General features: G+C 37.7%; 1 protein-coding gene across 1 annotated transcript in view; it reads right to left on the bottom strand.

Annotated features, from left to right (window-relative positions):
* The window catches only part of COL25A1 (collagen type XXV alpha 1 chain), a 296,280-nt gene that overhangs the window by 87,571 nt on the left and 185,882 nt on the right, over positions 1 to 22,827 (bottom strand). The window contains exons 8-9 of the mRNA XM_066317842.1: positions 9,885 to 9,911; positions 9,693 to 9,719 (exon numbers count right to left, since the gene is read on the bottom strand). Of these exons, the coding sequence (XP_066173939.1) occupies positions 9,693 to 9,719; positions 9,885 to 9,911 (54 nt within the window). The remainder of the gene's footprint in view (positions 1 to 9,692; positions 9,720 to 9,884; positions 9,912 to 22,827) is intronic.

The raw sequence follows: 22,827 nt of genomic DNA, 5'->3' as shown, positions 1-22,827 counted from the left end.
AGATGTATCAAGTTTGCATTTATCTTATATGGAATATAAGTTAAAGAAGTTATTAGATAGTGATGTGTCAGAATCTTTACATCTGTGACTCATTAGCCCTGCTGTGCTGCACACGATCCATTTCTCCTCTAGATAAAACTACAACACCCATGTAATGGAAATGAGCACAAACAAGAAGCCTACTTAAGAAGTAATAAAATCTGAATAGCAAGCAATAAATGACATTAATGGAAAAAAATGGAAAAACAGAAAATTTTTAAACAACTTCATTTTTACTCATCAGCCTTTAGAATTACAGCACAGTCATTTTCAATTACCGCTAAAGAGGCATATTTGGAATATGATGTTTTAAACTCACATTTTTTTTTAATCTTCAACATGAAGGACTGAGAATTAATTAAGAAAGGTGCTTATTCAGAAAATACAGTGGTTTGTCATGAAAGATTTTCTTTTTCCTTGAGAAGAAATGAAAGACTTTGGAAAGATTTGTGTAGCTGTACACAGAACCATTTACATTCAGCACTTCACAGTCCAAAAAGCATCCCCAAAGCTTCCCAAGACCACACAGGCAAGTTCAAGATTAGCTATCAGTACTGCAGTTTTCTGCCCACATAAAGAACACATGAGAAAAGGGTCAATCCTGTTCTTCCATCTGCAGCTCAGTTACTTCTTTCAGCTTGTTCCCAACTAGGAAAAAGCTTTCTTTCCTTTGCCCAAAGTGGTCATAATCTTAGACCTAACAGTCAGATACATGCAATGCCAGTTTGGACCTGGATCATCTCCCCATGAGTAACACATATCATTGGAGAGAGCCAGAAACATGGGAACACTAAATGGAACCCAGCAAAGACACTACAATAGGTCCATAGTTTTTGCAAGTGTGAGAGGCTTTAGAAGGCACTGCACCCTCTGGCATCCATGAAAGATAATGTTGGCACACAACGAGCTTCTAAAAAGGCATAAAAAGGCTATCCTTCCCACAAAATGAGTTCTCTTCCTTTCCTGTCACTTTGCTATAAATATAGCCACAAATATCCCCTGCATCTGTTTTATTTTTTTCCTATCGAAAGCTGTTCTGAATGATGGATTCAAAGTTACTCAATTTTCTCTTTATTTGGTTTGATTCTTGAACTGCACATAGGAAGGGTTCTTGTTCTACACCCTGGGAGGCCCTAACAGAATACAAAACACTACAGTCATCCACAGCGACCACTGGTCTACTAAATTCCTCTGCTGACAGCTACTCAAGCTCACCCTGAAATGCTAGCTGGTTACAACTGCTAAATTAGCACAGTTGCTGCATGCCTCACTGCCATTTTTGCCCAAATGCCAAGCAAAACACGATGCCTGATGGAGACCAACAGCCATGGGACAACATTACCCACCTGGAAGCATGGGTAAAGCCAACCTGCCCCATACAATGGCTACTGAGAAAACCGAGGGATGCCAGAACATGGTATCATTCCCACTCTCTGATTTCTTTACTTGGATGAAATAGTTCTCCTGTTACATTCATCACAGCCTTGAAGGATGTAATTCCCACTAGCTGTCCTAGATTTCTTACAATACTGTCAGCCTTGTCCATTGGTCCACATGAGGTCAATATTACAAGGTCATCATAACCTTGTCAGAGGCAAGTCTGATAACGTTAAGCAACAGTGTTACTGGTTTTACACTGTGCTGCATACACTGCAGTTTGACTACTGCATTTGCTCAGTATAGTAAATGTCACAGTCCTCTCTAGGATTTTCCTTCTGACCTGCCAATAAACCCAAGCTACCCAAGCTTGCATGTTCCTGTGAAGACATGGTAAATGAGACAGGAATTACCACCTGCTGTTCTCTTGCACTTCCTAAGGTTACAGCCAGCTGCTGCTATTTCACATCAAATCACACAGGCTTCAGGCCAGAGTGATCCTGACACTCTTTATGGCTGCTCTGCCTCTCTCCAACACCAGCTCCAGTTCTAATTAATCCCTCAGACTGAGTGCCAGTCCTGTGGCTAATTATTGTACCTGCCCTGGGGAACACAGTGTTTGGTATCACCCTGTACAGTGCCACGGACTCTCAGCAGGAGCTCTCTTATATAATCCCTTTTATCATAACTGCTGCTTTCTGCAGCAGCAAATCTGCTAACAAAAACAGCACACCACAACAAGACAAGAATCCAGAAATTTCTTTTCACTTAGGTAAACATTCAGTGAAGAGTTCTGATTTGAATACATTATAAAATGATTCAGACTTTATAAAAAATAGTAAAAATGCAGTGTTTAAGATCTAGCATAAACATATCACTCTAAAAGCATTATTTCCTATAATGAGTTCTGTGAAATCTACCTGACACTGCATTCAAACGGAATAAAATTGGCAAAACCCAACACTTCTCTACTTCTGTCCTGTTACTAGATGAATTTTCAGTGAGGCAAATGTCTTTTCTATACAACTCAATTATGTGTTCTGATGAGAGACCACACATCTGACCTCCATAAGATATCCTTCCAAAAGGCAAACCTGCTACTCTCAATGAAAGTGGTGGTAGGCATTCAGTTAACTGCAAGATGGGCTGGTCCATAACCAAGCTGGTTCTGAAAATAAAAATCTTCTCTCCTGGCTTATGTTTATCTTCAAATCTTTTACCTGCTGCAGTTATGTGATGCAGGCCAGTGGTTCAAGCCTCTTCTCTGATGTCTATCAGAACTGGATTAATTTTCTTAAAAGTTGTTTTCAATCAAATTTGTCTAATTCAAATGTTCAGTGCTGTAGCACTTCTGCGTGGCAGCTGTAGTTTGAGATACAACAACCAAATGATGTATTTTCAGCCATAGGAGAGGGCTGTAGAAAAAGGAACAGGATGTACAGAGACTTCCTTCCTCACCATTCCTCTGTCATTACTAAAAAGGGGCAAGATGCAAACCAACTGGTGGAGAGAGAAGACACGCAATGCTGAGCTCTTAAGACAGGAATGACAACATCCTCGTCTAGGGAGCAGGTATGTGGCACTTTCTCTGGAGTGTCACAGCTGTTCTGCATTCCCCAAGGGAACCTCAGGAGCTGAACATCAAAGGCATAGCTTGGCCCTTGAGAGTCATTCACAGCCAAAAGGACACTCTTGTGAACTCTGACTCTCAAGTCTGAGTGCCCCAATGCTTTAGACAAAGTTGGCAGCCAACACCATCTGAGTTCTTTCCTAACCTCTCCTAGTTACAGAGCACCAAGTTACCTTGCTCCAATTTGTTACCCTAGTTTTGACTTAATGGAAAACAGGGGAGCCACAGCAGCCCAACACCAGCGAAGTGCAGTTAATTAATCCCAGGAATGGAGTAGGTAAATACCCCTGTTGCCTTCTGGCAGATAAGGAAACGGTGTCTTAGAAGCTAAATACACTGCTCACAGAAAAACTGGCATTAAACCGGATGTCCAGCAGTTTTCTCAATGATTCCGCTTCAGTGAAAGTTATGTTAACAGTAGGAATCACTAATGCTTTTTTAATATTCTTATTGCGGCACACTGAAAGTGCAGTTTGAAACAGCAGCTAGATACAGCTTATAACGTGATCTATAATTTGATTTACACAGGTCAGTTAACAGCAGAAGAAACAACCATGAGTGTAATCATAGTGGTAAAGTACGAAATTAAAGCAGCACTCTGTGTCTGCTATTTGTTTGAAATAACGTACAATAAACCAGAAAATATGCTTTAAGGCATAAATAAGAATCACCAAAAGTAGAAGAAATTAATAGCATTAAACAGAATTTAAATTATGCAAAAACCAGAATTTAAATTTTGCAAAATTGTATTTCATTAACAAAATACTTTCACTCTAACACTACACATTTTCGCTTTGACAAGATGTGGAATGAAGATGAAAATTATCAGCATGAAACATTTGGGAACAAATCTTTCTGTAACGTAACTGATTTAACTACATTCATTTCAGTTCACAATGTCAACCTGACCTCACCCCAAAAAACTGACTTTCGCTTTTGGGGAAGGCAAGAAATCAAATTAGTTTATATACTATTATTTATTTTGTGAAGCAAACCTGTTCCTTTCTTAAAAAAACTCAGACAACAACAAAACCAAAATCTCTCATATATTACAAAGTAGGATGGCTTTAAAAGGGGGTGAAAAGTTAATGATCATGGTTTAAATATTATTCAGTAACTAATATTTTCTAATTTATTACTGAGGCACTGATTCTAAGGACATGAATACAGGTTTTCTATGTATTGTTATTAGGAGCAGGAAAAGGCTCAAAATACTTATTATACATTTCCTAGAAATAGATTAAGTAATAATAATGCACATACATTAAAACAAGGCTTTTTAAAATTTTCATTTAAAAAAATCAGGTCAAAATTTAGTGCTTGCACACCTTTAATTTTCCTTTAATATGGCATAGTTTATAAAAGCTGTGTCTATAACAGAACAAGTGAAGCAATACTTCAATTTTAAAAGAGAGCTTATGTCTATATATACACACACATTTTTATGTAGATATTTCAGTAAACAGACTGCTTCCAGGACTACTTTTGTCGACATTAGGTAATTTTGAAATAGTTTGTCAGCACAGAAGAATAGAACTTGCAAAGCAATGATTTCCCTCTACTAGGCAGCAAATAAGTAGCAAATATACTTAAAAGTAAACAGGGGAAAGGGTTAACTAGAAAAGAACATTATATCTCTATCAGAACCTAACTGTTTTAACAGGACTCAAGGAATGTTTTTAATCTTCAAGTCAATAAAGGTTAACAAAATAAAATAAACTTCTGAGTTCCTGTTTTTTCTAGAACTTCATCTTTGCTGGTTAAGATATTTTAGAGATATTATCAGTTCTGTGCCACTCCAGGCAACTGGGAAATTTACTTAAATATATCAAAAGTAGAATATTATTTTATAAAAACACTTATGTGTGGCTTCTGGGTGGTATCTCATTTCACCTAGATCAAAACCAATTTAAAATCAACTTCTAGCTAATGATTTCTAGCCCTGATAAGCAAGAAATCTCTCATGTATCTGAACTAGAGGACAGAATATATTTATTATGTCATTTACAGAACGATGAGAAAAGACTAAGAATCATACAGTCATTAAAGCTGGAAAATACCTCCAAGATCATCAAGTCCAACTTTCAACTGAACACCACCCTCATCCACTAGGCAGGTCACCTGGTCATGGAAGGAGACCAGGCTGGCCAGGTAGGACCTGCTTTTCCTGAATCCATGCAGGCTGAGCCCAATCCCCTGGTTGTCCAGTACATGCTGCATGATCACACTCAAGATGATCTGTTCCATCACTTTTCCTGGCACTGAGGTCAGGCTGACAGGTCTGTAGCTCTCCTGATCCTCCTCTAACCGTTCTTGTAGCTGGGTGTCACGTGCTCAACCTCCAGTCATCTGGAACCCCACAGAGGCGGGACTGGTGATAAATGATGGAGAATGGCCTGGAGAGCACTTCCACCAGCTCCCTCAGTACCTTTACATGACCCAACATCTGACCCCAGAGATTTGGGAGTTTCTCAGTGGCACAGAAGGTCTAACTACATCCTCCTGGATTGCAGAGGGTCTACTCAGCTCCTTATCCCTGTCTACCGGATCAAGGGGCCAGTTTCCCTTGGGACAACCAGTCTTTTTCTTGAAGACTGAGGCAAAGAAGACATTAAGTACCCCAGCCTTTTCTTCAACCTTGTTTACAAAGTTCCCCTCCACATCCAGTAAGATATTCTGTACTAGTTTTCTGTTCCCAAGCATCCACCTCTGAAGACCTCTTTCTATTATCAAGATGCAGTGTCTACTTGGACAATATATCCTTTGAAATCTTACCATTTTGAAATTTTCAAAGGCTTTTTTTAAATTGGACTAGAGCTGAACAACTGAAACTGAGCAGCCTGATATCACCATTTATTAAAATAGTCTACAGGCTAAACCCCATCATTTTTAATTTTCTCATGGCTCAGTACAGTAAAGCAAATCTCCATGGGCATTTCACGAAGCCATGCCCTCTGCAAAAAGAAGAGCATCCAAAAGATACACTAACATTACTATTTCTTACACTGATACCAAGGAAAGCTAGTTCTGCATTTGACCTGAATGTTTAGTCAACCAGAACTTTAGAGTAATTACAGATCTTATACAAAAATATAGAGAGATAAAAAAAAGAATTTTTTTCAAGTAATATCAGGACTCACCATCACTAGCTTATTGGTGGTCTCATGTGATTAAAAGCTGGATCAACTTGCTGCTCAAACTCACACTCCAGGTATGAACTTCTGTATCATTCACACTACTAGAATGTGTTTTGGCTCGTATTTTCTACACAGTATGGACACTGGTAGATCAATCCACATGGCATTATGAACTAGAACCCTTAAGCCACCTCTGCACAATGAGTGAGTCTGATGCATAGATTTCTTCTGAATAAGTAATCATATTACTTAAGAAAACTCTTCAGATTCTTACTAAACAAAACATAACAAAACAAAACAACCCCCATATACACACACACACAAAACCCAACAAAAAACCCCACCAACAAAACACAATACAAAAACCCAGGCACATTATTCTAAAAACAGAAGTGCTTGGCCTCTCGGTGGTATTTGCAAGGTTGAGTTCTTAGTGTATGACTTTACTGAAGATATTTTCAAGAAAACCTGGACTTCAAAGCAGTTCTGTATATATTCTACACGGTAGAATAACAGTAACTATGAACATTTTGAGATAATTGATTACTATCTTTACGGTTTTGAAATTATTTCAGAAAGAAGGATCCCTCAAAAATCTCAAGGTGAAAAAACTTGGGTGGGACAGAAAGCAACAGTATCTTTGCCTCTTGTAAAAAGTTTTCAAGAATACCTTTCCTATTTTCTTTTCAGCAGATTTCTGGAAGTTCAAGGTCTAGACTTGGACAGTCTTTACTTTTTATTTTGATTTCTTTTACAAAAATACCTGGAGGAAAGAAAGTAGCTTTTCTAAAGAAAAAGGGTAATTTTGAAATTTCAGTCATAGCTTGGAACACTAACAAGTTTCGCTATGTTAAATGCGTGTTTCAAGCCAGTATGTAAAAATATAAACCTAAAGAAACTTCAGGCTCTTTATCTGTAAAAGATGAATTAGCATTAAAATGTTCACTGCTCTTAGATATTATATCCAATCTGTCTGCAAACTTGTCAAATCCAAGTGTTAATGTCATGCCCTAGTTACTTTCAGATACAATATTTCTCAAAAATAATACTGTATGCCATTACCTCCAAACCCATTTATTTTACACACACAGTGATGGAAAACTATTTGCAAAGGTAACCAACCAGGACTAAATGGGTTTAGTTCCATTTGGTGCATGAGTAGCTTACACATAAAAATTCTATTAATTATATTGTAAATCCCCTGGCACAGCAGGTTGAGCAGAGTAAACCCTGAAGAGAGTTATCAGAAGAGATAACTGCTGTACCATGAAATATAAAATGGTCACAGGCTTCATAGTACTTATTACTTGTGAAATATGGAGGGGAAAAAATGAGAAGAGGCTGTAGAACACATTCAAAATAGATTAAGGGAAAACCAACAACTCTGGGCAAATTTCCCAAGTTTAACCCATAAAGTTAAAAAGGAGATAGGTTACTACAACCTGCATTGACTAAAGAGTTGGTAAAGTTTCAGCTTTCCTCTCCACTGCTGACCTTATTGAATTCTTTTTCTGTAATCAGATACAGAATTCAGTCTCAAGTGCCAGCTGCTGCTGCAAACACAACCTTGTGACGTCCTTATGTATGAATTCCTCAGGTTGTATTTTTTCTGCTTTTTATCTGCACTTGATTTACCAAACCCACAAATAGTCATAACCATGATTTGTATGGCTTAGTAAGGACTCTAGTACCTTCCTGTATACGGAAGTCTTGGCAATGCAGATGCCTTGGAAAAGCAGATACAACAATCTCCGCATAGCAGAGGTCCCCCTGCAGTAACACTGACCAAACTAGCATCTTCTTACTGGGTACTGCCAACACTCCCAGACCAGAGACTGAAAGCCATACATGTTTAACCACTTAACAGTTCTTACATCTCTTCAACATTTTGCCAAGATTTCTGCATCATCATTCCCTTGTGTCAATACAACTTCATTTGTTCTCCAGCATTCAGACCTCTGGGTTTTTCCCTGGAAATTTCTCTGACAGTCATAATTCCAGATTCTTATCCTCAGCTATGTAATGCTATTCACAACACTACTCTTCCATACTTGTTATTGCATCCCTCTCCGACACTTCCATCAAATTTGCTCTCCTGTTCTTTTGAATCTAAAGCCACAGCTGTGAATGTCAATGGAAGAACACACATTCTTCTGCAGGCCACTCAGTGCAAGCACTTACACTTGAGCCTGTCTTACCACCTGAATGGAGCATCGTTTCCCAAATGGAGCATCCTCTCCTAAGCCACAGGCACTGCACTGCTCTCCTTCCCTGAATCTCTCTCCCCACAGTCCCCATGAAGTTCCCTAGCACAGACCCAAAATACATAGCCCAGTATGGCCTCTGAGAGGCACTAATTTTGCTTCGAAGCTGAAAGGAAATTTTTACATTATTCAGAACCTTTACTTCATGTATTAGTTACCTAAAAAAAAAAAAAAAACCACGTTGCTCTCGTAGTTACACTCTACTTTCTTTTATTTATTTAAGTAGTTTTCTAATTCTTACTGAGTTTCAATTGAAATAATATTTAAAGCTGTTCACTCTCAGGCCACTGTCTTTATGATGTGCAGCCCTAGCACCAAGCATAACAGGACACCAGTTAACAGAACATCAAAATCAGCTGTAAAAGCATGTTGTGACTTTAGATAATCTTACTGGCTGAAAAAAAAGTAAAATCCAATTAAATGAATTTACATGAAACAAAACAGTAGAATGAAATAAAGCTGCAAATTCAAAATATTTAACATAGTTAACAGAAGAAAATAATCTATGGAACATACTGTTATGGGTAAAATTATATACATGTAACCAAAGAGAGTTACTATATCATCTGAACAATGTAACCAAGAGTTTTCTAATGAAGCACAGATGTAAAGAGTGAACTTGCACAGCCAATTCATTAGAACTTACACTCCTGTATTTCTCTATCTCTCTGTTAAAATAAACATGACATTTGAAAATTAAAAGAACCTTCTCATTTCCTAAATTAAATCATGTTCTAACTCTCTGAATTGTAACTGCAAGGTGATAATATTGTTATTATTAAAAATATTAAATGCATATATGTCAGAAAAAAAGCTAATACATGCATACATTTTATTTATTTATAATTCACTAAATATTAGCTACATTTTACATGAAATCCAGAAGTACATTTATTAGAAACCCACTGGCCCTCTGCATTGTGGAAGCCCATGCATGGCATGAACACATTGCTGGGGAAAAGGAATGGTTTGGTTAGGAAAGCCAGCTTTATACAGCAGAGCAAAATCACTGTGGAACCTGCTTCCACCCAAAATGGAAACTGTACACCATGGAATAACTCAAACCTTCCCAGACACCTCCTGCTCACGTTCAGTATTACTGTCCTGCAGACACTTCAACATGCAGGGTAAATGCAGCTAATAAGCATAATTAGCTCAGACAGTGTATTTGAATTTAGTTTTGCAGTAAAGACTAATTGCCTACTCAGCGAAGGGGAAGTGTAACATTTTTTTTAAGATGCTTACCCGAGGGCCCTGATCACCTTGATCTCCCTGCAAAGTGGAAAGATGAGATGATAGGTTTAACACAGCATCTGTGTGCTACCCAGCTCTCTTACACAATCTAACATTTCACTGCATCAATACAAACAGTCTCTTGAGTTCATGCTGGGAGGGCTTTCCAGTCACCTTGTAAGAATCACCCGAACATCAACTCACCTTCTCGCCTTTTGGACCAGGAGGGCCCTGAAAGAAACAAAGGCAAAGATTAATTACTGATACTGATGAAGTCCTGGGACACAGCAAGAAACAGGTCTGTGCCAATATGCAATTTCTTCCTAACAATGTATTTCCTTATAATTTTTAGCTCCAAATGCCAGTGCTATTCCAGAGATGGCTTCCTCTTTTGTACTAATAATAGGAACTGCACAGCATTTCTTGAATAGTTTGCTAACCTTGTGTGTTGAACCTGTCTCCTTAGACAAGCAGAACTAAGCCTGAAATGACAAAATATCTACAGATTTCACTTAGGGACAACAGTTTATCTCCTATCAGATAACAGAAGTTTTCTTAAACTGTAAAAGCTCTTTGCAAATGCACTTAATAAATTCAAATACATATAAATCTCTCAAGTATTTTGGCACCATCCTTGTCTTAGATTGCCAAAGAAAAATGGATTCAAAATTCTAAAAGTAGGGTTTTCATTCCTTTCTTTGGCAATACTGATGTTTAGTCTCAAGCAGACTGTTTAGGCCAAATGAGCTCTTTGTGTAATATGATTTTGCAGGAGCTACTTTTTGTTACTTACCACCCAACAAATCGTAAGGTGATAGAATCACAAATAGGAAGTTCTCTCCTATTCCGTTTTTACTGAGTATTTTCCAGAAAGCTAGCAGCAGGTTTCTAAACCACTAGCTTTTCAGGTTAGTATCTTGTCAACAAAAATGCTATCAGTCTGCAAAAAACTGTCTGCTTACACAGTGCAGACTCTACCTCCAGCTTTCTGTAAGACACGCAAGTGTTTCATTACAAAGAAGGACCTGAGGTACATATGAAAGCAACTGTAAACAGAGAAGGAGCCATTCAAGCCAGCATGGTTCACTGTGATAACACAAAGAGAGTGTGTGGCAGCGTGTGTGTGTTTGTGAGGCTGTATGCAGAACAAGAAAAGATTGTCACTAAGAACACTAGTAAAAACTCATGTGGTTCACATAAATGCAGTGGAATGGAGGTCAGTCTGCTGTGTATTAAAGACGTGATCAACCACAGGCAAGTCTTTGAGAATCCCTGTTGTAGCCAATTTTCTGCTTAGTTTTAAGGGCTTCTGATGCATGCCAGAGAAGAGCATCTGCTCCTAAATCTTTCAAGGAATTAAAGCATATGCCTCTCCTTCCAGAGCCTGCCATCTCTTCTGTCTGCTGCAGAGGACACAGAAACAAGCCTGCCTCCTGATGTGTCCCCACATCTTCAGGAAGGACAGTGCTCACTGCCAGCTGAGTGGAAACTCTCAGCTCAATTAACTATGACCCCCGACCACTTTGCATTGCACTGCAAGCACTTAGCCTGTTTAAAAAAAAATTAAACAAAATAATTTAATTAATAGATACAACCTGGCTGCACCTCTAAGATCTCTCCATGTATTTTTTTTCTTATACTTTAACCTCTATTGTCCTTTCCTAGTTCACATATTCACATACATACTGAAAACTAAGTGCAGCACTGTCTACTTTTAGCTACAGTCTCCACATATGTGTACTGTGATGGGACATTACAGTAGAGCACGTCTGCTTTCAAACTTACACATACATGCCACTGAGCTTGTGAATTTGTAAACTCATACCATCAGTAACACAGTAATTGCAAGATGGGAAGAACTAAAATCAGTCAGTGCAGTCTGTTGCTGCCTTCTCCAAACTGAACATGAAGTACAAGCGAAGGGCTTGTGCTCATGTGTTCTGCCTCCTTGAATACTCAAGCCATTACTGGCTCTGAATATCTTCCTGGCTGCAAAGTGCAAATAGCATGACCCCTATCTGCTCCAGTCAGAATCCTATTTCTCAGGCCTTAGGCATGAAATTATAGATAACATGACATGACTGAGACTGTAAACAGATGTTGCCTTGTGGGAGCTGTTGTTGCCTTCATTTAGATGCTCAGTGCCATTCTTATGCCCAAGAGTAGCTCTGCTTCTGATAGGTCTTGGCTCATAACCTTTCTGAAGCCTGCTTGCCACAGCTCTGCCTGTTGGTAGAAATTACAACAGGAGAGATCACATCAGCTGCCTGAACTAAGCTGGCCCACTGGAACAGAAACAAGTTAGAGCTCCCGTGAGGGGTTCAGCCACCAGATCTACAGGGCTACTGCACTGTCTCCCTGGTACCACTGCTGGCAATTTGTTCAGCCATCCCCAGTGCACAAGTGGCCCCTTCCCCTACCCTGCTTATTTTCCTCTGCTAAGAGTTCTCTGAAAGTGCAATCTATACTAAAACAGGTTTTTTTAATAAGACTGACTCATATCTTTTTTTTTAATCTTTTTTTCTGTTCAGGATTTTCTGAAAACGACCTGTGCACATCATGATCAGATTTTTTTGTTTGTTTTTTATTGCTTAGTGTTTTCTCTCCCTGAGTGGCACACACCATCATTTCTACCAAGTCATCCTGCCAGCACACAAATTTCTCATAAAAGTCTTCATAAATATCTGGCAATTTTGTTGTACCAGGAGTTAAAAACAGCTTTTCAAGAGCTCACAAAAGCACTTCTGGTATGAACATTCTCACAGGTCTCTTCACTTGTATTTGCAATGCATTTGCCTTCCACAAGTCTTGAAAAACAAACAACTGCAAATAAAAATGGCTCTTTTAGATGCAAGTGAAGAGAACCAGCGGGGTTTCATCAAAATAAAAATTAATGGAATACTTTCAAGGCTTGTTCACCCATCTCTGGATTTTCCCTGTTTCAATTGTCCTCTATTGTTTTTTGCAACTTTAAACAGAAAATTCCTATCCTCAGCCTTTGACATCTTCTTTCCATTTATGCTGAGAAATTCTCCCAAGGTTTTTACTGCAGAGTTTATTAGTGTGTGTACACTGAGTGGAGGCAGGGAGCAAGAAAAATCTGAGGGAAAGTTGGTTTGTGGGGGTGGGGTGTGATTAGGAGACAGATTTGTTTAAAGGAGGGCAAGGTTTCTTCTGTTTAAGGGTACAGACACAAAGCACAGAGTGAGTAAAATAACTCTAGTTTTGTAGGCCACAGCATAGACTTGCTGCTTTTTTCCCAGGGAGACTTCTGTGCTTTCATTTATGAGATGGCAGAGATCAAGCCACGAGCTGCCGAACAAATGTGAAAGCATTTTGTGTAAGTTATATGAAACGTCTGAGGTCAGAGCATTTCTGAAATAACTTTACAGTGTTTTCACTGGAAACAGAGGCTCTTTTCTCAAAGTGCAATTATCTACTCCAGACTACTATACATTTCCAAGGAGAGTTTATAGCCCGCTTCACATAATCAAGGCCTTGTAAATCTCAAACACATGCAAAATCTGCATTCATAATTAGGCGAAAAATACTACTGTTTTTAAAACAAGGTCTCCTAAAGCAGACTGAAAGACTTCCAGGCACCTGCCAGCCAAGAACAAAGCTGAAATCAGGTTCAAATCCAAAAACCAGCCATACTCAGGATTACTGACAGGTGACCTCTCTCCCCACCTTTCTTTTTTCACTATCAAAATCCCATTTCCATACTCTGATGAAATTTTACATTACTATAAATATGTGTACAGGAATAGAAAGGCAAGGGAATGCAATACCAGAAAAAAGGAGACTGATCCTTGCAGTCTTCATCAGGCATCATTCCCTTAGAATTAACTGACTGTGATCAGCATGATTTTTCTCACACAAATGCAATTTTATAATTCATTCCCTGAAAGATGCTAATTTTGTATTCCAAAAGGCCATTGCAACCTACATATTTCTGCAAAAGTTACATCCAGAGATCTCTTAAAAAGTCAGTCGTTGACTTATAACGGTTTTACAAGCATGCATAATTATCAAAATTCTCTTACAGATATATTCTCTCCACATATCTATTGCTACAGATCTGCCTTTAGCCATAATACAGAAAGCTCTGCTGCAAACTCACCCAAAAGATCCAAGCATTGATGGGATAGCAGAACTGAAAATAGTAAGGGATTTTCAGCACAGAGTACAAAGAAACTGCAATGCTGAAGGTTCTGGAAAAAGCTCTGTAGTCAGTACAGAGGAATGCAGATTTTTCCTGACTCTTAGACAGCCCATATGATGCCTCTGCAAAAAGGACGAGCCAGTCCCCAGCACAAGCTGGTGATAACCAACCATCCAATAGAATCTGTTGGACTGTGACAGTCCCAGGTCCCATTGGGATCATCTACCCTCACAACTCCTAAGGAACATGTCATGCCAAACTTGACATCTCCCATCAGACAGCTGCCAGAGAAGGCACAGGTAATAATAACCTTTCAGACACAGTCATTGCTTTCCTACGTTCCCAGCACAACAACAAAGGCTAAGGCAAGCTGGCAGCTGGAGGGCTGAATGTTGTTTGCGAGGTTCAGCCTTCATTTTCATTTGGGATGGAGGGGCACACAGTGCAGGCACCCCTACCTGCAGCTGCAGCACCCACAGTGTGGCTGGCACCCTAAGGCAACAGCAGCCTTGTAGAAACCAACAGAAAAGTGAACCAGCTCTTCCAAGGTCACCCAGACAAACCCAAAAAGGGAATCAATTTGCCAGTTCAATTTAGTCATTTTTTCCCAACTAATAGTATGCCATAAATTGCCTAAGTTAATTTAATACTGCAGATTACTTTAAGGGTAAAAGGAGGCTTAGCATGTAACAACAAAATAATCGGATACAAAAACGAGACTTTCTTCCTTTGAAACTTGACTCATGACTTCAATAAATTGAAAGAATCTTACTGGAACAACACTCCCCAGTCTATCCTGTAATTGCTGCAAAATATTAGAATCAGATATGCTGAATCACAGGAGGTTACACAGAGCATTATGAAACACTGCTGTGTTTTATAACTATTTCAAAGTTCCTACACTCATTTCAGTCTTATGTCCACTATGCAAACCCTGAACTACTGAGGCAATGTGGTTTTGGCATCTGCTGAACTTGGCCATGTTTTCAGACAGTGTTTACATATGCCAGTTTACAATACCAACATTTTACCTTTCAACAATTTTACATGTACAAAGAAGCATTTTCAGTGAATCTGAACAGTTTCTACTGCTGAAGTGCCTTCCTTTTTACAAGTTTTATTCTTCTCCTGTAATATTACTGACTTATGGGGAAAACTTCAACCAAACACCTTACAAAAGACTTTTACTAATATCTCATTTCCTCCCCTTATATTCCAAAGATTTTGTTAAAAATCCTAAGGCAGAGAAAAAGAAACCTGATTTTTTGGCACAATAATGGTGACTGCCTTAAACAACATTATGTAAATGATTTAAGCTGAGAAACATAAAACTGATTTATATAGCAATCTAGATAAACAGCTCAGTTAACATTCACAACAAGCAAATTATAAATGACTCCTGCTGTAAATTCATACAACTGTATTCAGAAGTCAGTGATTTATAGCAATATATAAATCAGACAAGTTTATAAACTACAGGCAGGAGAACACAGTCTACCCAAAATATGTCAAGAAACCATTTAGATTGCAATTTAGACATTCATTTCTCATGCAGTGCTCTTGCTGAGGTTGGGATGGGATGGGTTTTTTTTGAAACTTATAATGCTGCTCACAAAAACCACCAGCTCACATCAGAAGCTGCAGAAGGGTTGCTGCTAACTCACTAATCCAGTACTCAGGAAAAAGCACAAGGTCAGTGTCCCGAGGAAGTACCTGCTAAAGGGGACCTTCTCTTCCTTTCTCTGACATTATTTCTTTCTTTGATTAATCAGTAAAACTGTAATCTTCTCCTCCCCTTTCCCTTCCTTCTACAGACAAACATGTTCTTCTTCGAAGGCCTACAAAACAACAAAAGCAGTCCTCCAAAGATTCTGTGGTACAGAGGGTTTGTGACTGTGCATCCATTGCCTGAGCATGAAAAAACAAGGATCAGTTTAAGTAAACATTATGACTTAGATCTGTTAAGTTTCTCATGAGTCAAGTAGATGCTGCATGTGACAGTAAGACCAATTATACAGTGGCAGAAACAACTGGAACATTCCTAAACAAAAGAAAATGGCTTCTCATAAAGTCAAAAACCTTCTGACTTTCACTTACTGCTCAGTGCACTGTAATACATGTATTTCCTGAACCTCAGTCCTCATTGCTTTGCACACAATGCACCTTCCTATTCTCCTACTTGTCAGATAAGCAGAAATTCACTGATGATGTTAGAGATTTGATGCAATACTGAAAAAAAAAAAACCCAAAAATCTCACAAAGGAAATGCCTCTCTTGTAAACTGGTAGAACAGGACATAAAAATACAGATGAGAAAAACTAATAATGCTGTATTTCTCATGTTGTAAGAAAACTACCAAGCTTCTGATTTCAATAACAGGAAGGAAGGAAGATTGTGAGGAAGATACAAACACAAACTTTGTTACTTCGAAACCACAGAAACACACAAATTCTTGGCTGGTACTCAGAACTGCAGGAAGCCATAATATAACACAACTGACGTGGGCCCTACAGAATCAAAATTCAGAAAGCAGACTGAACATGAAGCTTTTTTTACTATTACTGTTATATTTGCTATTCTCACTGCAGTCTCAGGATTTTTCAGAGTTCACTCTATGATTTTAACAATATTTTTAATTACAACATAGTATCAGCTTCAGTGTTCAATATTTGGTTTATAAAACATTACAAAATTGAGACATTTTTGATACAGACTGCTTGAGGCTGCCTACTCTCACACCCATCCTCCAGCAGATCCCTGTGTCATTAGATGTCCACCTGAAAAAGCATCACATGCTATCTTAGACTCACCAAACAGTTTGGGTTGGAAGGGTTTAAAAGTCATTTAGTCCATGCCCTCTACAATGAGCAGGAGCCTCTTCAATTTGACTAGTGTGCTGGTCAGCAAGTTGCCCATCCAACCTGACCTTAAGTGTTTCCAGGGATGAGGCATCCACCACCTCTCTGTGCAATGTGTACCAGTGTTTTACCATCCTCACTGTAAAAAATCCCTTCTCTATGTATCTAGTCTCAATCTACCCTCTTTTAGCTTAAAACCAGTGACCCTCGAACTACCATAACAGGCCCTGCCAAAAAGTGCAGTATGACCAAGATTAATTCCTCATCTTCTGGTATCTCAGGTAGGCTGCCTGCACTCCTCTACCCACTCCTTCCTCCCTACTTTTTCCTCCTCTTCCTTTAATCCCACTTGATCCAATACAAAATGACTATACAGGAGAGTTTGTTTCTTATCCCTTCTCCAATAGGAATATGCATACTTATGTGTGTGTGAGCACGCTGGTGGTAGAACTTAAAAAACAATACTGCATTTTTGTATCAGCATTCACTCAATAGCTGAAAACTTAATATATAGCATGGTAGTGATGGAATAGACAAGAATGAGTCTGCTGTCAATAGAACACAATATTTATTTTAAGGCATGGGATTCAATAGTTTGTAAGATTCAATAATACAAGAAAGTGGAGTTAATTTAGTCTTGTAACTTTTTAAATAAGTATTCACTACATTCAACAGCAATGATGCCACAGGAATTCAATGAATTAAAAATCTATAAAAAGTAATGCTTGGTAAACAAGAAGACAAGAACTAAAGGCTGCTTTCCAATTTTACAATAATGAGAACTGGAGTGCAAAGATTTTTCAACATTGATTGCTTCACCTTTTCTTTAGAAGAACTGCATTATTTTCGTGTCAAACTACTGAAGCAGGAAAAACTTTATAGCTCTAAACTACTTTTATTTCTACAGATTTCATGCCCTTTATTTTGTACTGAGCATTGAAAGGGATACGAAATAAAACAGAAAAAGTAACTAGCACTCCTTAAACTCCTGATTGTCTCAATGTATTAAAATAACAGTGCCATAGAACCACTCCAGAGGAGTTTTCTGCAGTAGCCAGTGAGAACTGCACCCATAAGCAGCCAGTAAGCAGAATGTACAAATATACAGTTATTTTGCCCAAAAATACTCATATGCTTTTGGCACTCTGATCTAAAGAGATACTTTGGGCATCAATGCCTTGAATCCAATCAAAATATTCTACTTTATGGAAGCAATTAATATGCCCTTAATCAAGTAAGAATTTGAGGGAAAATTTTTTTTAAAAAAAATATTCATAAAATAAAGACTAATATAGTAGAGTGACATTTAGAGCTTATAAAACTGCATTGAGATTATGAAATTACACTCTTTCTTTCCTAACATAATAGAAATTGAAAAGAAAAAGAACATATATTTTGCCAATCAAACTCATTAAAGCCTTCTTCCAGATTTTTGATATAAAAATTCACCATTATACTTCTTCTGGGAGATTTTTATCCATAGGCCAGTTCTCTCATTTATTCCTGGATGCTTAGCAAGAAAAAAAAGCTCCTCACAGGAGTTAACAACTTCTTTTATTTTCAGAAATACTAATTCATATTCCAGTGTTTCAGCTATTTTTAACCTAAAATAGAACAGTAGCTTCTCTAATTTAAACACCTCTGGTGCTTCCCTGATTGTTTACTACCCTGGCAGACAATTCAGGTGAAATGATAGCGCCCTTTGCTCATTTAACCTTTTTTGTTTGACTCAAAAGAACCTTTTTGGTGAGGATGGCAGGCTGAACTTCAGATATTTTGAAGGAGACAAACAAAGGATGCAAGGAATGAAAGGGGGAAGTTTCAGAGCAGATTCACCACTGACACCCACTATCTACAGGAGAAGTACCTCTGGTCATGGAAATACATCTTCCAAGCTCCCTAGCCTTTTGGCTATCTCAGCTTTGCTGTCTGCATTACTTCTGTGTGATGAAATAGCATCCAAATATGTACCAGGCTGATCCTCCTTTGACCAGCAGCTGAGTCTAGGAGATTTATGTACTTCATTAACAGATGCTGCACAGGGTCCAGCTCTACAAAAAAAGCAGTAACTACACAAAAACAGATTACTGAAATTCCAGAAAAACCCCTCTCTGTTCATTTGAAATTGATTCAATTCATTGAAATAAGGGTTAATCAGGCTGGTTTATGAAGAATTTTGGCCTGAACCTGTTATCATATCAAGGCAAATTTACAAAAAGACAATAAAGGTTGAACTTGTGTGAACAAGCAAACCTGCACAGCTCACATCTGAACAGGGTTTTGCAGATAATATGTATTTGCTGTATTTGAGCACTAAACCTAATTTCAGCAAGAGGATTTTAACCCAGACTTTGAAATAGGGAAGGCCAATTCCATTCTTCCATTTACTGTGGTAACTCCACACTGGTTTCAGTAGCATTGCTTTGAGTTTGACTCAGTATTTCAAAGGCAATTTGTGTCTATACACTGTTTTTTCTTTTCCAAATTTTGCTACTCAGCTCAGGAGATATTTTCTCATTCAGCATAGTAGAATGTCGAAGAAAGATTTAGATAGTCCTTCAGTGTTGTCTGCAAATGCTACTATAAAATGCTACTGGTGAAAGATGTGATTACTTAAATCATGAATGGTTAAAAGAATAAAATAAAATAACTGGCAATAAAATAGCAGTATAAAGCCACAGCCATGTAAAAAATAGCACCGGGGCAAAAAGGCTTCTGCGACATCCACAGATTAAGAACAATGGAATTATTTTAGAAACTAGGTAACTTTTTTAAACTTCAGGGTATGCTAATGCTTGGGAAGAATCTATTTCACAAAATATGATACATTCCTCTGAGAATCTTATTCTTCTTTCTTTCCTATGACCCTTGTAAGTTCTGTAGTCCCTTAACTTTTTCCTGTGCACAGGCTCCACTTGTACCCAAAAAAGCCTTTTCACAAGAACTGTCTGACAAATGTCATGGTAAAAGCTACACTGCACAAACCCACCTGAAGTGACCTGCAAGTCTTAGGTTACAGCAAATGTTTCTGAACTATCCCAGCTACAAGGCATTGCTAAAAGAGGCAAAGCATGACACTTCAAGTCATAACTCTAGTCTTGACAGGGATGCATCACCCTTAGTCAGATTAATTCATTTAACATAAAATAATATATAGAGAGAAAAGCACAAAAAATAGCTCATAAAATAATATTTATGATACAAAAAGACAAACAAATGTCAGTGCAAGAACTAAATCTTTCATTTATCATCGCCATTTCTCTTATCTGCAAAGGGGAAAACTACAATGACATATTTTGTAGAGCTATTTTGAGAACTGTTCGGATTTGTGAAGTTTGAGATGGAACACCAGATAAATGCAGATGAATTTTTATATGAGATTTTTTCCTGCAAACATACACATACTTTTATATGCAGACATATGTGAAAGTGAGATGACTGAACATATTTTTGTAACCTATGAGGCTGGAAACATCTTTATACAGGAAGCAATTTAAGACAACGAAGTTTATTAAAAACAAAACTGTTTTCTCCTCAAGACTGAGTATGGACTACAAAATTCAGAACATCTTCAGGGGAAATTAAACACATATGTATATTTATACTTAAATGGATATTCATTCTTTTTGGCAAATGAACACTAGCAGACATACTGGGCAATATAGCTGGATACTATTTCTGAAAACACGTGATTCTCTTACAGCTCACAGCTCTTGAATATTACTGATGGATCTCAGTTAAGAACTATATTAGTTAATCCTACGGTATTGTAGGGACAGACAAAGCATTTTTGAAATTGGCAATCCAGATTAAAGCTCACAAACAGAATGGACACTTCCATGCCATGCTCATTAGTAACATTACTGGCAGTACACAAAATACTCCAAAGAAAGTTAACTGCTGCATTTTCAGCCTTTTTCTTCCTTCTTGAAACTTGACTCATACTTACAGGAAAGAATAACGTATCAGCACAGTTCTTCATGACAGCATCAATTCAGTATAAAAAAAACTAAAGCATTTCTACTAACACATAAATTTGCTTGAAGTAAAATTTCAGTTCACAGGTGTGTCACTTTGTAAAGGGAAATATAAATTTTGAAGGTTTCCTCTACCAGCCTGAGATTCAAATCTCCCAGTTCTGCTCAAGTTTACAGGACTTTCAAGTATCTAGCACAAAACATCACCAGTCTCTGAACTGATAATGGATTTCAAAGAAACTCCTATATTTTGAAAACCTTGTGAAAGACCAATGTCTTAGACATCACAGCATTATCTTCAAGTTACAATAAGCTTGATGAAATACACATTTTTTTATAACTCCTAGGGGTTTTTTTAAGCTAGTGAAACTACTGGGATCTGCAACAAATTGAACTGGAATTCAAAGCTAAAATACAGCATGAAGATCACTAAAAACAATAAGCCAGTATGAGTTTAATGTCAAATTAAAAACATGTGCAGCAGGATAGTAAAGTACTATATAATATTCCTGAATACAGTGCAATATGTTGCTTTGACATAATCCCTAATAGAACACAGAAGACACTAGTGTATTTCTGCCATATGTAAAATAAAAGGAAGAAAATATAAAGGTCATTTGATAAAGAAATCATTTAGGAATACAAGAAATATTTCGGAGTCCTTAATTATATTTTGACAACCCTTTGTAATGTAATAATTGAATCACAATACTAAGTTTGCAATTGCTTTTTTGTACTCATATGTACTCTGTTAAGCTAAGCAATGCTTTACCAAATTAAGGCTTGCAAGTAATTTTTGCTTCACAGTTTCTCACTTGCTGTAGAAGATCTACTATGCCCTGGTGACAGCTGGAACTTCTAGATGAATAGATGGAATGCTAATGTGTGAGCCCTCATCACATTTATACTGGCATATGTAACCAGTGAATCAGATCTTCATGTTTGTTTTACGAAAAAAAAAAAAACAACAATTCTTTAAAAAAATTAATGATGCCACTATGAAAAAAACTTGGTAACATTCTACAAATAGAAAGCTCTTGTGCATATTTTCTTCTAGAGTTTTAAATATTAGTTTTATGTATTGTCTAATTTTAGGACTTGTATTTTCAGACTAATAGTATCATAAATTGTTGCTATGTGAACTATGAAATGAGGAGATCAACTTCTAAAAGTTTTGGGTCAAATTGTTCTCAAAGTCCATCTTCCAAGCTTTCTTTATCTATTGCATACAGCTAAACCCAAAGGAGATCTTCAGATTCAGTAAAAAAAGCCTTCTTTCTAGGAGCAGAATTTATTTTACAAGCACAAACAGAGCTGATAATTATGTTGCATAAAGAGCTCTTTACACAGAATTCTGTGCAATGAACCTTCTTATTTTTCTGTTGGTAGAAAATCAAAAGTTAGACTGAATTGGTAATTGTAAAATTAACAGAATTCAAGCCTGATACTTTCTGAATCAAGCAAGAAAATAAGAAATAAATTATCTCTTCCAGGAAAGGCTGTGGAGCATCTGAACATCTTGCTACTTCAGCACCAGATAGTTACCGAAATTGTAACTCAAAAGCTTGCTTACCAGAGTAAGCAAAAGAACACAGTAGCACAGCTGGGGTAGGCGTCTGGCCTCCTCTTGGTGTCTGACAGACCCTGATGAGCAGAGCTCTAAAAAGTCTAACTATCTCCAACTAAGTTCACTTAGTACTGTAGGGAAGCCATCAATCTGCCATTAGAGGCTCCTTGGCAATTCCTGACAAAAGGGTGGGAAAAGGCAAGTAAAAAAAAATATGCTGAAAGCAGAGCATAGTATCAAACTGTACAAGAATTTTGTTTGTTAAAGCTTGGAACTTTTGCTCTCCTCTGCCTTTTTAAATTCTGTGTAGTGTTTCCTTAGCCTTTGTACAACAGATAGTTCAGAACAATTTGCCCCTAAATCTCCAATTCTGTGCTCTGTTCTTTACAGAGCAAAGAATCCTCTTACTTGCACTGATGCTGTCTGCTTAGCCAAGAAAACCATTTAAGATTCACAGCTCTTCTGGTAAGCACATGTGCATAAGTCTACCAGGGGAAACTGAAGTGTTTAATATTTGAAAGTGCTCATTGTTGTTGTCAATGCCTTTTAACAAAATTAACTTCTATTTTATTACATATGA

This window comes from Sylvia atricapilla, chromosome 4 (assembly GCF_009819655.1).
Source record: "Sylvia atricapilla isolate bSylAtr1 chromosome 4, bSylAtr1.pri, whole genome shotgun sequence".
In the NCBI taxonomy this organism is placed as follows: domain Eukaryota; kingdom Metazoa; phylum Chordata; class Aves; order Passeriformes; family Sylviidae; genus Sylvia; species Sylvia atricapilla.
This window is presented reverse-complemented; position numbering and strand designations above follow the sequence as displayed.